Source organism: Oryzias melastigma, linkage group LG3 (assembly GCF_002922805.2).
Source record: "Oryzias melastigma strain HK-1 linkage group LG3, ASM292280v2, whole genome shotgun sequence".
In the NCBI taxonomy this organism is placed as follows: domain Eukaryota; kingdom Metazoa; phylum Chordata; class Actinopteri; order Beloniformes; family Adrianichthyidae; genus Oryzias; species Oryzias melastigma.
This window is the reverse complement of record NC_050514.1, coordinates 10,540,322-10,555,511: the sequence shown is the minus strand read 5'-3', so window position 1 is coordinate 10,555,511 and position 15,190 is coordinate 10,540,322. Positions and strand designations below refer to the sequence as shown.

The 15,190-nt window shown below is 38.5% G+C and overlaps 1 protein-coding gene across 1 annotated transcript; it reads left to right on the top strand.

The window, feature by feature from the left end:
- Positions 1 to 2,056: 2,056 nt before the first annotated feature.
- On the top strand, positions 2,057 to 14,499 carry slc12a1 (solute carrier family 12 member 1). The gene is made up of 26 exons (XM_024296091.2): positions 2,057 to 2,517; positions 3,114 to 3,251; positions 3,344 to 3,419; positions 3,799 to 3,894; positions 5,265 to 5,404; positions 5,487 to 5,597; positions 5,684 to 5,795; positions 5,885 to 6,012; positions 6,128 to 6,212; positions 6,612 to 6,769; positions 6,857 to 6,964; positions 7,071 to 7,194; positions 7,746 to 7,847; positions 8,022 to 8,177; positions 8,251 to 8,350; positions 8,432 to 8,543; positions 8,672 to 8,812; positions 9,316 to 9,422; positions 9,507 to 9,589; positions 10,746 to 10,865; positions 11,308 to 11,436; positions 11,915 to 12,026; positions 12,134 to 12,220; positions 13,038 to 13,173; positions 13,284 to 13,351; positions 13,462 to 14,499. Exons 1-26 carry the CDS (start codon positions 2,257 to 2,259, stop codon positions 13,595 to 13,597), a joined length of 3,126 nt encoding a protein of 1,041 aa, XP_024151859.1. The 5' UTR covers positions 2,057 to 2,256; the 3' UTR covers positions 13,598 to 14,499.
- The last annotated feature ends 691 nt before the right edge of the window (positions 14,500 to 15,190 follow it).

The following is a 15,190-nucleotide window of genomic DNA, read 5'->3' as shown; positions in this document are numbered from 1 at the left end:
CCTAACTTGAGCACACTGATCTGAAAAGGCACCAACTCTCTCGATGTCAGTGGAGATGGATTCTATACATCCGTCTTTTAACTTGTTGGTGACAAATAAACCAATGAAAGAAGGACACCCTGCCACCTACTGTTTACCTGTTTGGAGAATCATGCCGTGGATGGAGATGGAACGTTAAGTGCAATATAAGTGCTGGCCGGCCAAGTGCAAACAATGGCGTTCATGGACGAGTGTGTGTCCGCCCTTAGTTTGATCAGAGGCGCGGCTGAAACCCCCCACAACCAGAATATTGTGTGCATGGAAAGAAAAGGCAAATACATGCTGGCTGTGACATAAATTAATGTTTTATAATGATAATTAATAATTACAAAGACGTTAGGATTAATCATTTACTTTCAATAATTCAAAACTGTACTTTTCTTTGGGCTAACAGATTTAGTTCTTGGATATCCAGTTCATGGTTAATTGAAGGTTAGGGTTTATGTAAAACAACACAAAGACAAAAAAAAAAATCGCAATTTACATAAGCAGACATGGAAGTTGAACTCAAAAAACACACTTACCTCAGATAAAGCTTGTTTGTCTCCTCAGTGGGGAACTTGAGCATGAAGATGATAATTCAAATAAACATTTTCTTCTAAATTCCATACTCAGAGATCTCGCCTTTTACCTTAAACCCTCATTTATTTTGCTGCAATGATCCATGCAGGGTAAGCTTTGTTGTTTGCAGCCTGTTTATGGATCAAGGGGATCAACACTGACAGGAATATGAGGGTGTGCTCTTGATTTACAGGAGTCATTGTCCTAATATCTGTTATTTTACACCGAACAGATCAAGATTCGATAAGTGCTGCATAAGAATGTCTAATTCAGGCCCTTTAGGACTTTAGAGTGCAGATTTCTTTACATGTTGGACCTTTAAGCTCCATTTCCCACAGGATCTCGGTGGAAGCTCGGTTGCCCTTTGAGGAACATCCTCTGAAGTGACCACAGCCTGTGAAAAAAAGAAAAAATGAATAACCTTGACTGGAGGCTTGTTGGTGTGAAGTGAGTGTGGCCTAAGGGGAACAAACAAGTTTGGAAAGTTTTCCCTTTTTGCTTCACTTGACAACGAACCAAATCTGACAGAAAACTTGAGCCACGGAGGGGAAACTCACTCATATGGTTACGAGTAAAAAGAATCTGTTGTTTTGCTTAAAGGGTGATGGCACATGGTGAGATGTAATGTTTCTTATTTTTTAATTCTCTACATAAAAACACGTGCTGGAGAATTTGTCAGCTGGCAATACAACCAAGGTCAGATTTCAAGTCATTAGCTTGCCTTTCACTGCACACATAAATCACTGCGGCGTATCAGTAATAAGGAAGTTTACCTGTTAAGAGGTCTTTTAATGGCACTTTAGAAGTCATGTGGCTCCAGCAAAGTGCCTCAAGCATATTCCTGTAACTCAAAGTCTTACATTAACTCTCATTTTCTCTATAAATACGGCTATTTTCTCTGTGCAAGTCACTTTTCTCTCCCATTAAACTGTGACAAAAAGAATTATTAGAGGCATCTATTAATTCAGTTATATAACTCCAAATGGGTTTGATATGTTATTCAGTGCAAAATTGCCTTTGTGCTTGGTCATACACACCATAAAATGTCAAGAACCTTGAAAATTTTCCTTCCTCTGTGTATCTGCCTCTTTCAGAGGGAAATCCAGCCCAAATAAATCCTTCTGATTCATATAAAGTGACAGCAAGTGTGAGGAAATATGTTTCCTACTCCCATAAACTGCAACCACAGAACAACATGTGCTGTTAACCTGCACTCCACACAATAATATTAGTAATCAATTCTCCAGAACTCAGGCAATGAGCACCTTTATCTCTCTCTTTTGTGGTTTATGACTTGGTTAATCGTTAAGCAATGCCTTTGTGTCCCCTAGGATGGAGCAAGGACATTTCTGACACCCCTTGTTGAGATTTCTGAGGGTTGATCCAGGAAGTTAGCCAATAGCTGACAGCCAGTGTATGACCCTGAGTATAAAGGTAGGGCATCAGAAGCAAGCCAAGTTCATGCAACAAGAATCTCAGCGCAGCAGTGATCTTTCTTCTGTGGGCAGATTACTCTATACATGCATAAATAAGGATAACGGTGGCAGTTGTTACAGAGAAAAAAACAAAAATCTTTTGGATGTGTGAAGATTGAGGAGCTACTCTGCTGTTTTGTTTTTTTGACTTGAAAAAATCTGAAACTCTCCTCCAATTCTGATGATGGAGAGGTTCAAGTCTAACAGAGGGGCGCATGTTAACTCCGGTTATGATCCCACTCTGGACGAACCTCCGGTCTATGAAGAGACCAACTTTTCGAACGAGGAGCACCGGGCTGTCCGGCCCTCAGTGATGAGCGCCTTCGGCCATGACACTTTGGACCGGGTTCCCAACATTGACTTCTACCGTAATGCTGGCAGCATGAGCGGCCAGAGGGCTGTGAGACCCTCCCTGCAGGAGCTCCATGATGTGTTTCAGAAGGTGAGTGCATGTCGTCCACGTTTACATTTTCATTTTACCATGTCTGTAAATGATAACATCATTTTAAGCTTGTAACATACTAAACATGGATCGTTTACAACTGCACAGTTAGTCCCTGTGTCCACAACTGTAATCTTTTTATTACAAATGTGTAAAACTAAAGAAAACACAATTAAAATAATTTACCCCTAGCAATGATTCATTCATCTGACAACCTTAAGAGGTTTTAGTGCTCTTGTCTTTGCCAAAGACATAAAATGATGGCTTATTTTTCTGGTTCATTGCTTACAATTCCAGTTTTGAAAATATTTCACTGTTAAAGTAACACATTTAAAGGATTCCATTAGTCTCCAAACTGGCAAAAGCTGTCAGTCTGAAGCCTTTTCTTTATTCTAGAGAAAAAAGTGTGACTGAGTCAGCAAAAGATACAGTTGTGTAAGAAACAAAGAAATCCAGGCAAATGTGGAAATTCTGAAATGCTTCTTGTTTGCACCTAAAATGTTTGTAAATCTGCGCGAGCAGCACTGGTGATAAAATGAAATTCAGAAGAAATCTTTGTATTAATTTGTCTGTGCTACTTTTTTTTATTTAAAAAGGGGCCGATCTCTGTGCCAGAGACTGTGGAAGATGATGGGGAGAAGAGTGACGGGACCCCCTCGGATGATTTGGAGTCTGCTGCGCCCCTTGACCTCAACAAAGGGGGTGTGAAGTTTGGCTGGATAAGGGGAGTCCTGGTAAGGAGTCCTGTTGATTTTTTAGTTGTAATAAATCATCGTCTTCAGTTATGTTGTTTTATTTACACTCTTTTTTTGGCTTTGATTCACAGGTGAGATGCATGCTAAACATCTGGGGTGTCATGCTCTTCATCCGCCTGTCTTGGGTGTTTGGTCAGGCAGGATGGGGTGAGTGAACCCTTTTCAACAGGGAAATCTCTCCGCAGATGGTGTTCCCTGCAATAGTGGGGAGTAGAGAGAATCATGAAATTAAACAGCACTTATTCATTGGCAGGGAATGACTGAATTGGGGCAGACTGAATTTAGTTGGCCTTTCTAAGCCCCCACGCACAAGCTGCCGGTCTATTTCTAGGAGCCACATTTTTGCATTTGTGACGGAAAGAGAGAGAGGGAAGTCTTTCTGAAGGACTTCACAGCAGCTTTTATCCAGGGAACGTTGCCTTCAGGGCCCCACACGGCTTTACATTTTAGAGCATTTGGAACCCTACTTGAAAACAGCACCTGAGTAAAATGTAGGTTGTTAATCTGATATTTTTTGCACTCTCAGGTTTGGGAATTGTGGTCATCGCCCTGAGTTGTGTGGTGACCACCATCACCGGCCTTTCCATGTCTGCCATCTGCACGAACGGCGTGGTCAGAGGAGGTAGGTCAACACATTCACAAAATGCACAAAATCTGATTAAACATTTGCGGGAGAAAAGTTAAAACATTAATTAATATCAATACTCTGAGATAACACAGTCTCGTTTTGACAAAAAAAGCCAATGAGAATGATCTGTACTGATAAAATGTTCAGCCTCAATGTCACCTCTGGTTGCTTGCTCTCTGTTTTACAGCATGTCCACAGATAAAATCAATCAATCAGTAATGTGGTGATTAATCATCCACTGCAGATATTGTTCTTAAGATATATAATGGTGCTCTTCCATGTGACCGTGCTGCACGAAATCTAAGCAAACCCGCCTGTTGGATGCATCCTTATTAAATACCGAGAAAACGAAGCGATTCCATTTACTATTAAAATAAAACGCTAACTGCTGCAGAATATTTTCACATCTTATATGACCACAGTTCTGGAAATTCACTCTTAAATTTATACGACTTCTGTGTAACGGGCTTTAAAAGACGTAAGAAAAAGAAACTGTCACATTGGGAATGTAAATGTATAATCTCATTAAGGTTATTGTGATTATTTTTCATAATTGTTATCACTCATCTTTATGAGAAACAGAGAGGTGAAAGAATTTTTACGACATGAAATTGACAAATAAAATTCTCTTTTTTATGCATTGAATTTTACATAACATATTTTTAATAGAACACGCAACCGGCTGCTTTACTCACCATCATAGAGACACATCTCTTGTCAACAGTTAAGCATTGATGCACACTTTGGGAATGTTTGTTTATTTTAATTTTAAAAAATACCACTTTTATACTTTCAAGGTTTTTTGGACACCAACTTGCTCTTTTTCCTTTTTTTTCTTTTCTCAAAAAAAAACTAACAATTCATCTATTATTTTAGATTTTAAAAAGTTAAAAGTTATGGAACAAGCATGTCCAAAGCCCGGCCTGTGACCCAAATACTTCCCATTTACATGCGTTTTCAGTGCAATATGAAACAACTGTGCCTGCCAAAGAGTTACATTCCTAGAGGCAGACAAGACAAGCAAACAATGCAAAACATTGACAAATTGATAGTAATTTTGGTAAACACATATTTTAGATGTTTCTGTAACATATGTGAAAAAAATGCAATTAAATGCTTATTTAAATAATTAGTTTGAATTAAATAATGCAGAAATAGTTAAAAAAAAAGTCAGGCGGAATGGTTGGCCCAGAAACATTTTCCCTTCACCAAATTTGACCCTCTTTTCAAAATGTTTGGACATCCCTGATATAGAATATCTAATCTCTTCTAAGATTTACAAACATTTTTGGTTTGACTGCGTTCACAACATGAGGTCCATTCAAGACACAAATGAAAATAACATATATTTGCTTTCATTTCAGGGGGGGCCTACTACTTGATATCCCGCAGTCTGGGTCCAGAGTTTGGAGGCTCGATTGGTCTCATTTTTGCCTTTGCCAATGCTGTGGCTGTGGCCATGTATGTGGTGGGCTTTGCCGAGACAGTGGTGGACTTGCTGATTGTGAGTGGCAACTTGCCTAAAAATCCAGAAAGCTGACAAAAACAAGTTTTTGACTCTGTCTTTTCTCTGCTGCTGTATCCAGGAACATGATGCCCTCATGGTTGATCCAACAAATGACATCAGAATCGTTGGCTGCATCACAGTGGTGTTGCTTTTGGGCATTTCTGTAGCAGGAATGGAGTGGGAGGCAAAAGTAAGAAACAAACGTTTTTTTATGTTAGCTTTGGACTAAAATAAGTGAATCTTTCTTTTAACCCGTTTGACCGTCTGTCCCCATAGGCACAGATTCTTCTTCTTGTTATCTTGCTGGTGGCCATTGTTAACGTCTTTGTTGGAACCGCCATTCCCGCCACAGAAGACAAGAAATCCAAAGGCTTTTTCAGTTATCAATGTTAGGCACTTCTAATCACACAACATTGCAGATTTGTAGTGTCACTTTCTCTCTGCCTTCTCAAGTCTCTTTTGTTTTCTTTTTCACAGCGCAAATATTTTTGGAGAATTTTACACCAAATTTTAGGGGCGGTGAGACTTTTTTTTCAGTGTTTGCCATCTTTTTCCCTGCGGCAACCGGAATCTTGGCTGGAGCCAACATCTCCGGAGACCTGCGGGTAACTTTTACACACAGATTATTGTAGCTTCTATAAAGCAGAACAAGGCTGTGATAGACGGCAAAATTAATTACATTTTATTTTTTCTCATATGTCTGAAACATATCAATTGCAGGATGCACAAGCTGCCATTCCCAAAGGTACCTTGTTGGCCATCTTGATCACTGGCGTCACCTACCTCGGCATTGCTCTTTGTGTCTGTAAGTGGAGAAATTCAGTTATTGTCTTCAAAGTACCAGGTACTTTAGTCTCTTATTCAACAGCAGATCACATGATTCTTAGTATTTCTGGCTTTATCAGAAAATCTGCTTTGAAATGACTGTTACTGCAATCATTTTCTACTGAAACTTCTATACCTGAACTGAATCTGTCTATCACAAATCAAGGGTAAAGGAAATATTTTCTCTAGCATGAAACTTCATCATATCCATTGTTAGTAAACCTTTTTTTATTGATTAATAAACCCCAATTTAAAAAGTGTTAATCATAATATCCAGACATCTGTTTGTACAACAACATATTCACATAGAAACTGTATTAGAAGTGATACATTTAAATGATACATTTAAACAGAATAACATTTTCTTTGAATTTTTCAGCGGCCACAGTTGTCCGAGATGCCACAGGAAACAGGAACGACAGTGTTCCTCTGGGCACATACTGTAACGGTTCTTCTGAAATCGCCTGTAACTTCGGCTACGACTTCTCCTCCTGTGAAGTGGAATCCTGCAAATTTGGGCTGATGAACAACTTCCAGGTACCAGGTCTTTCAAATGAATCCAACTCTAAAAAGAAAAGCTTCTTTTTATGTTTTAAATCTCCTCTTTTGTGTACTCCTCCTCAGGTCATGACCATGGTGTCCGGCTTTGGTCCCCTCATCATTGCAGGAACGTTCTCAGCCACTCTCTCGTCGGCCCTGGCTTCCCTTGTTAGCGCTCCGAAAGTTTTCCAGGCAAGTTACTTTGAAATTTGAAGTGGAGCTACAACATCCACAAACCTCACTGGTAGAAAAACTGTTCGGCAACAACTTCTGTAAATTCCACCCTGTGCCCCTTCAGGCTCTGTGTAAGGACAATATCTACTCTGCCCTGCACTTCTTTGCCAAAGGACACGGCAAGAACAATGAGCCCATCCGCGGATACGTCCTTACCTTCATCATTTCTGTGGCCTTCATTCTCATTGGTTGGTTCAGTGTTTTGTTACATCATCTCCACATTTGAGTTCCTGACTAAATGATTTGTTTAGATCAACAAATCTGAACAGATTAATGACCTATATGTTCAAATTACTCACTCTTTGGTAAACAACACATTTCCCTCATGGAGAATAGGTTAAACTGCATGGTAATAATGGACTTTGTACAAAGATTTATTGAAACGACAAAGCAAACACAGATTCTTTAAAGTGAGACAATAAATTGCATGTTTCCATAGCAACGGTGCTTGGTATCAGCTAATGTACCTGAACATAACAGTGTACACAGTTTCTGCTGCTTCACACTCTTGAGAGGGAGGATTTCCATCACGCAATATGTGCTGTTCTAAGTTTATGTTTGGAGCAAACACTACAAGATTTTTCTGCAGAGCATCAGTGGAAAGTCCCTGCAAAAACAGACATTAAAATTAGGATTTTGTGTCTCATGTGTAGCCGATTTGCTCATAATTTCATTCTGTTATGGCTCGGTGCTTTCTTAAAATGTTAATTTAGAGCTTTCTGTTTCTGTCATTTTACAGGCAATCTCAACACCATTGCTCCCATCATCTCAAACTTCTTCCTGGCATCCTACGCTCTCATCAACTTCTCCTGTTTCCACGCCTCTTATGCTCGCTCTCCAGGTGAGACGACTGTGACAGCACCTTTCAGAAATTCCAAAAAATAAAGTTTGCGTGCACTTTAAGCAGCAGTTTAGTGGAGATTACCTTTAAATAGAAAGAAAAATATAAAGTTCCATGTATAAATGTTTTGTGTACACACTGTTAAGTGTTATTCCTTCAATTGTCCTTTGCTAGGCTGGAGACCAGCATACAAATACTACAACATGTGGCTGTCTCTGCTGGGCGCCCTGCTCTGCTGCGTTGTCATGTTTGTCATCAACTGGTGGGCCGCCCTGCTCACGTACGGCATCGAAATCCTCCTCTACATCTACGTCACAGTCAAGAAGCCAAGTGAGCTTTTGCACGCTTGAGAAGCGCTGCCTCCACGCCAGTATGTTCAGCTAACCTGATGCTTTCTCTCCAGACGTGAACTGGGGTTCGTCCACTCAGGCGGTGACGTTTGTGAGTTCAGTCAGCAACGCTCTGTCTCTGTCCGGCGTGGAGGATCATGTGAAGAATTTCAGGTAAAAGTCCGCATGAAATCATCTTTCAGAGAACTTTAAAACATGAACCATAAAGTGACACATTTCTGTTTTATTTATAAGGCCGCAGATCTTAACCCTGACGGGATCTGCACGGAACAGGCCTCCTCTTCTGGACCTTGCTCACTCTTTCACAAAGAACTATGGACTCTGTATCACTTGTGAAGTTTTTGTGGTAGGTTTACAAGTGATCCGTCTGACCAATTATACATTGAAACATAAGACAGCAATATTTAGCAAAATCTGTGGGTATCAAATAATAACATTTAGGTGTGTTTAATTTTTTTGTTTTGACATTTTCAGGGCCCAAAATCTGAAGTTCTACCAGAAATGAATGCTGGAATGGAATCAAACCAGCTTTGGCTGGTGAAGCGCAAACGCAAGGCGTTCTACGCTGCCGTGGCCTGTGAGAACTTCAGGGAAGGGACTGAGACCCTACTGCAGGTCAGTGTCCACACACACTTTTGCACAATCTCTCAAAACACTAACCCAGCTGAATCCAGTTTATCAACCTGTGACCACTTTATGACAGGACTGAGACAGAATTATTAACCTACGTCTGCTTCCTGCCAATGAGCATCTATTGCTCTGTTATAGCTTTGGCCTGGACTTGTTTTAGGATGTTGTCAGTCTACTAGCCAGGTGGAACAGGACAGAACAAGGAGCAGGAGAACACTTGTATCTCTGACTATTGCATCTTCAAGATAAGGCCACATTTATTGCCTGAATTGCTCACTTCAAACAGCTTTGGTAGATTAAAAGCTATAATTGATTAACACATAATAGGATGAGTCCCTGTAAACAACAACGTATCTTCTGGGTGATCTGGTCATAATTTACAGCCTTAAACTGCTTCAGGGCATCTGTATACGGGACAGTTGGAAAGTTTAATGAAGACAGCAGGTTTTATAACTTCTTTATGAGTATTTTTTTTTCTTTCCCTACAGGCTTCTGGTCTTGGCCGCATGAAGCCAAACACATTAATGATTGGCTTCAAGAAAAACTGGCAGACGGCAGGCAAGGATGAAGTGCAGAGTTATGTGGGAATACTTCAGTAAGTCCCTTGAAAACACACTGACTGTGTGGGATATAAACAAAGAAAAGGAAATTCTAAGTGTTCTGATTTTCTGTATGACAGTGACGCCTTTGACTTTGAGTACGGAACAGTGATGCTGAGGATGGATGAAGGTCTGGATGTGTCTCACATCATCAAGGCAGAAGGTCAGTAAAATGCAACTTGAAGGCTGTGTGATTTTGATATGTAGTACTGTTTTTCCACCTGTTAAATGACAAGACTTTGCTTGTAAACCTATTTGAACTAAATAAAGAGCTAAACATAAAAAATACAAATGGTTTGATGGCTTAAAAAATTCTTTTAGTGTAATAAAAATAGATGTATGATCACTTTCCTTTCTAAGATGTTTGTGACATTCTTTCTTAAACACAAACAGCTGGTTATCTTCAGTTAAAAAACACATTTTTAAGCTTTGTTGCAGCTTTTCTCAACCTACTTTCAAAGTAAAGTAAATTTAGGCTAATGTAAAGCTGGGAGGAAAGGTGAATAGACATGCTGGGTCATTTTACTCTATCCTAATTTGTTATAAATAGTACCCCATAAATTAGAAGTATCTCTCTGTATGACATATTTTTTTAGTTTTTGGTTCCTCTGTGATATCTTAAGTTATTTTCACCCTTTTTAAACAAAATAAAGCTTTTGGGTGGTCTATATTTATGCTTTTGTTTTAAAACTTTTATAGAACTTGTCATTTTTGTTGTAAAAGACTCTAACCTTGAGATAAATCCCTTTCATTTGAAAATCTTACTTGAGAGACTAAGTTAGAATAGAATAAAAATCAAACTTTATTGATCCCACAAAGAGGAAATTGCTTTCATAAGGATGCCTTCATGAAGAGAAAGTCTGAATTTTTGCATTTCTAATCCTACATTTATCAGCACACCGTATCTCTACCTCTGATGAAAACCTTCATCAAAAAGGATACAGTACTGATAAAGAGCAAATGACTGCAAATCACACCAGCAGAGTTTAAAAAAAGGAAACACTTGGTGAATAATTTGATGACCTCCTTTTGGTCAAAGGAAAGGGAATAAAGCTGTTTCACAGATCTACTTTTGGAGCTTATTTATTTATTTTTACTGTGAAGTAACGGAATTTGTATAGCTGAAGAAGTCGGGAAAAATCATGATTTACAGCACAGGAACATTTTTTGTGTGTTTGGATCTAAACCTTTGCTGTGTTAAGTCATAGCAGCTGAATAAATGTTGGAAAAACGGTGCAGAAATTAGCTTTAGATTAAAGCAGTTCAGTGCCAAAAATATGTTACGACAACATATAATGATGTCTGATTATTTCTTTCAGATGAGATGCTGAAAGCAGCAAAAGAGCAGCAGGAAAATGAAATGATGGCCAATGGAGGGAAAGGAAAGGGACTCTTCAGGAAATCCAGAAAGTCATCCCAGCAAGTGCTCACAACCAGAGGTATGCCCTCAGGAACATTCAGGCAAATGAAAACTGATAGAAGTTTTTTTTAATGCTCTTTATCTTCCATGCAAGTATGGTAAATTTACAAAATGTTTTCAATAACTTACATGTTCTTAGATGACACACACATTAGCCTTTCCCTGTGGCTGTAACTCTTTGATTCCACTTTAAAAAGAGGGGTTGTTTGAGTGGAGCAGCAGAGGAAGAAGGCAGCTTGTTGGTGCATCTCACACTCTCACAACAGAGCTGCTCATTTGTATACAGTCAGCCTTCCCATTACACCAGAGAGATGGCAGTATGTGTGTTTGTGTCGAGTCAGCTCCTAATGTCAGTTTTCTTCTCAGATCAGACCTAAGGCTCCCCGCTCAGCTCCATTTCCTCCTGCGGCTGCCTCCCCCCCATCACCTCATTTACTGTATCTTTCCCCTCTCTCTCTCAGTTTCGGTGAACGGCGCCCCACCGCCGCAGATTGCAAAGATGAATGAGAGGCTGATGGAGTCCAGTGGTCTGTTTAAGAAGAAACAGCCTAAAGGCACCATTGATGTGTGGTGGCTGTTTGATGATGGAGGTGAGCCGGAGATCCCTTACAGTGCCCAATTTGCATGCACAAACACATCCCGCCATCAATAACAATAATTTAGACAATATCGGCTAAACAAATAACCTTTTACCATCCTGGGAACTCTATTACACATAAATATGCACGTTTGCACACATCTACTTGTGCTGCAGATACACTCATTTGTAATTCCAGCTCCTCCATTCTGATGCGTTGTCCTTGTCTTGCTTCCCTGCTGTGAGAAATCAAGGAAATTTCATGAGTAATGAAAGCAAAGGGGCAGATTAGAAATTCTAAAGAAATCCAGGGGTGTTTCAGGGACTCAAAAACACCTAAAAATCAAAAATCCTTTATGTATTCTGCAGTAAAAACATTAAAAGGCATTTGGGTCAAACGTGTTTGATTTATTCTTTTGCAGGGCTAATATGAACCAGCTTTGTATTTTGGACAAACGAAAATCATGTCTAATATGTTTGTCTTTGTTCAGGTCTTACCCTGCTGCTCCCCTACATTCTCACTACCAGGAAGAAGTGGAAAGACTGCAAATTGAGGATTTTCATTGCAGGGGAGCCCGGGCGGAGTGAGGCAGATAAAGAGGAGTGAGTGGACACATCGATATTTCATTATTAATGATGACGCTGAGGTTCATAAATGCAGATGTGGGACTTCAGGAACCAAACGTCTGTGTGTAATCATTCCATTGCAGGATGAGATCTCTGCTGCACAAGTTCCGAATCAAATGCAGCGACATCAACGTGATTGACGAGATCCACATCAAACCCAGCGGTGACAGGTAACAGCTGCTTTAAGGACACAGAGGTAGTGATGGGCGATACCATGCTTTCAAAATTTAAACATGGTACCAATTACTTTTTACAAATACACAAAACTGATTATGAGTAATTTCTTACGGCTGATTTTTTTTACTCAAGCATATTATTTGTTATCCTGAAAATAAATGTATTCAAAAACTGGTCAGGTAACAAATGTAATATGAAAGGTACAAACCAGTTCTTTCAAAACCATCTACTCATGCCATGCTGTGTTGTTGCTATGGGTAACTCGGATGGCTCCTCTGGTGATGGGAGGAGTTTAATATGCTGTGGGATTGGAGGTTTTTTAGCACAAAACACTGGAGTACATTACGTAATAACCAAAAATATATGCTTACCCAAGCAAATTCACTGTGCTTTTTATTTTTTAATTTATTTTTCTGTAAATGAAAAAATATTTGTTCTTAACGGAAGCAATCAACATTGACTGATTTCTGCAACAATTTGTTTTCAGTATAAGAAAAAAATAAGGGGAAAACTAAAGTAAGATGCTGAAAAACGTCCATAAATGATTAATTAAATATCGCCATGTCAGCATTTTAAGTCAAGTATCGCAAAATGAAGTATCACGATATATCACGTAATAGATTTTTCCTTACACAACTACAATATGGTACTCAATGCTAAAATTGGTGATGTACAGGATACTCTGATACCTTAATATCGAAACTCCCATCACTACACAGAGAGGGAAACCAACACAGTTACATTTAACCAACCCTAATGATGGTAAGAGGGAAAATGTCTCTTCTTATGTTTTTTTCTGTATTGCTACAGCATAAGGAACTTTAAGGAGATGATTGACCCCTTCTGTCTGCACGAGGGGACAAAAGACACTGCTCAAGCCGAAGCCATGAAGAAAGCGCACCCCTGGAAAATAACAGACCAAGAGCTGAACAACTTTGAGGAGAAGGTAAAGCCACAAAGATGGACTAGAAATGGGGAAAAACTGTTATCTTGCAATGAGTGGTCAGTCTCTCTCTCTTTTTTTTTTTTTTATTAAACCACTGCTGTTTTTAACAGACCAACCTCCAGATGCGACTCAATGAAGTTCTCCAGGAAAACTCCAAATCAGCCAATTTGATCATTGTGTAAGTGCATGTATTAGAATTACATACAGAACTAAAATATCATTTAGCAATCTAGTGTTGGAATATGAGGTGACTAACGCTCTGCTTGCCACTTCCTTTGACTTTGACAGGAGCATGCCCATCGCTCGTAAGGGATCCGTCTCTGATTACCTCTATATGGCTTGGCTGGACGCTCTGACAAAGAACCTTCCACCCACTCTGCTCATCAGAGGCAACCATAAGAGTGTCCTTACTTTCTACTCATGAGAAGCTTGAACCCTAAAAAGATAGATTGTGGAGGATGTTCTTCCAGTTTGACACCAAACACTATTCTCTTTTTAAAAAAAATGCACAAAAAAGAAAGTTAAGGTAAAAATGTTAAAATCTAGCCAGTAAGTTGGTTTTATTTTATGGTCGGGGGTTGTTTTATTTTTTTATAACGAATTGTGGCAATTTATATAGTAAGATTCATCAGCAACCAATTCGTCAACAAGCTGTTCTGCACAAGCACATTGAATGACCTCAGAAAAAAAGCAGCTTATTTTCAGGATTTCTTTATTGCAACTGCAAGTTAGGATCAGAACCAAGTCAAATTCACCTGACTGAACAGGTAGAGTAAGAGGCAAACACACTGTGCATTTGTCATTGTAAAATACATGTATATAGAACCCTACAATTGATATCTTTTTTGAACAAAGAAAACTTTCATGAATGATTATTAAAGTGGCCAAGGTAATGCAAATTAAATAAGCACTGTGATAATGATAGGTTAATTGTCTTTCTTTATTTTGATGTTCACTGGGTGTAGCATCATGCAATTGTTTACCTGAGCCACTTTAGTCTCTGTGTTGTTTTCAAGTTACAATCATCATCCATATTTTAAGCTAAATCAACCAAAGCACTGGAAACCAACTATGCTGCGTATTTCACCAATTGCCTTGTCTATTTAATTTAATTAGTAGATGTGATTACCTGAGATACAGCACAACATAATGTATGAGCAGTTGTTTTTTTTCTTGCAAATGTTGCTTGATGATGTGTTATTTTATTATTCAAAGTATGTGGGCATTTTGTTTGTTTGTTTGTTTGAGTAAAAGTGTATTTTTTAAGTGTAACTTCTAATTTTTCCCCACAGTTATAGATATATTAAAGTTTTATGTAAACGATAAGTATTTTGTTTGCGTGAAATTCATTCAAAAATCTCACCCATTCAAATAAGAAACCCATGGTAAACATTTACCCAATCAAGTAGGCCTATACAACTTTCAATCATTCTGTAAAGTATTTTGGGAGGGGAAATATATTATTATTTATTGTCATGAAAGAAATTGTAACTAAATATGAGCATGAACTTTTGATGATAAAAATTTAAATAAAAGGGAAAAATATATAATTAATATTAAATCAGCAGCTTTGATCATTCTTTTATGAATCACAACAAACTTTTGCAATTTTGGGAAAGTTTGTGCAAACGTGCATGAATTCTTGTCAAAATGTAATTATTAATTCTAATCTATCCACTGAAGAATAGAAAATAATTGGGAAATTATAAAAAAAAATCAAGGAATTGTTTTTAAAATGTAAATTAAATTACAAATTACACTCCATTAGACTCCAATTATAGAAAGAAAATTTTAAGTTACAACTGTAAAGATTCATTGATTCCTTTAACACTCTAGGTGAAAAGTATAGTTTGAAAAACGTCAGAAGAGGTTTTAATATAAAATTTAAAAAATGTGGAATACTAGATTAGAGCGGTATAAAAATAATAAAAGTTTATATTGGCACATGTAGGTGTCAATTTTCAAGGTAGAGGACTTTTTGACAAGCCAAGCTCGCCTGCAGTATTCTCCTAAGCAC

Bases quoted from the DNA above. Each gene is read 5' to 3' on its own strand.
- slc12a1 (XM_024296091.2), top strand. From the start codon at position 2,257: ATGATGGAGAGGTTCAAGTCTAACAGAGGGGCGCATGTTAACTCCGGT. The intron at 8,178-8,250 runs GTGAGCTTTTGC...CTTTCTCTCCAG, and splicing joins CGTCACAGTCAAGAAGCCAA to ACGTGAACTGGGGTTCGTCC. The intron at 12,221-13,037 runs GTAACAGCTGCT...GTATTGCTACAG, and splicing joins ATCAAACCCAGCGGTGACAG to CATAAGGAACTTTAAGGAGA.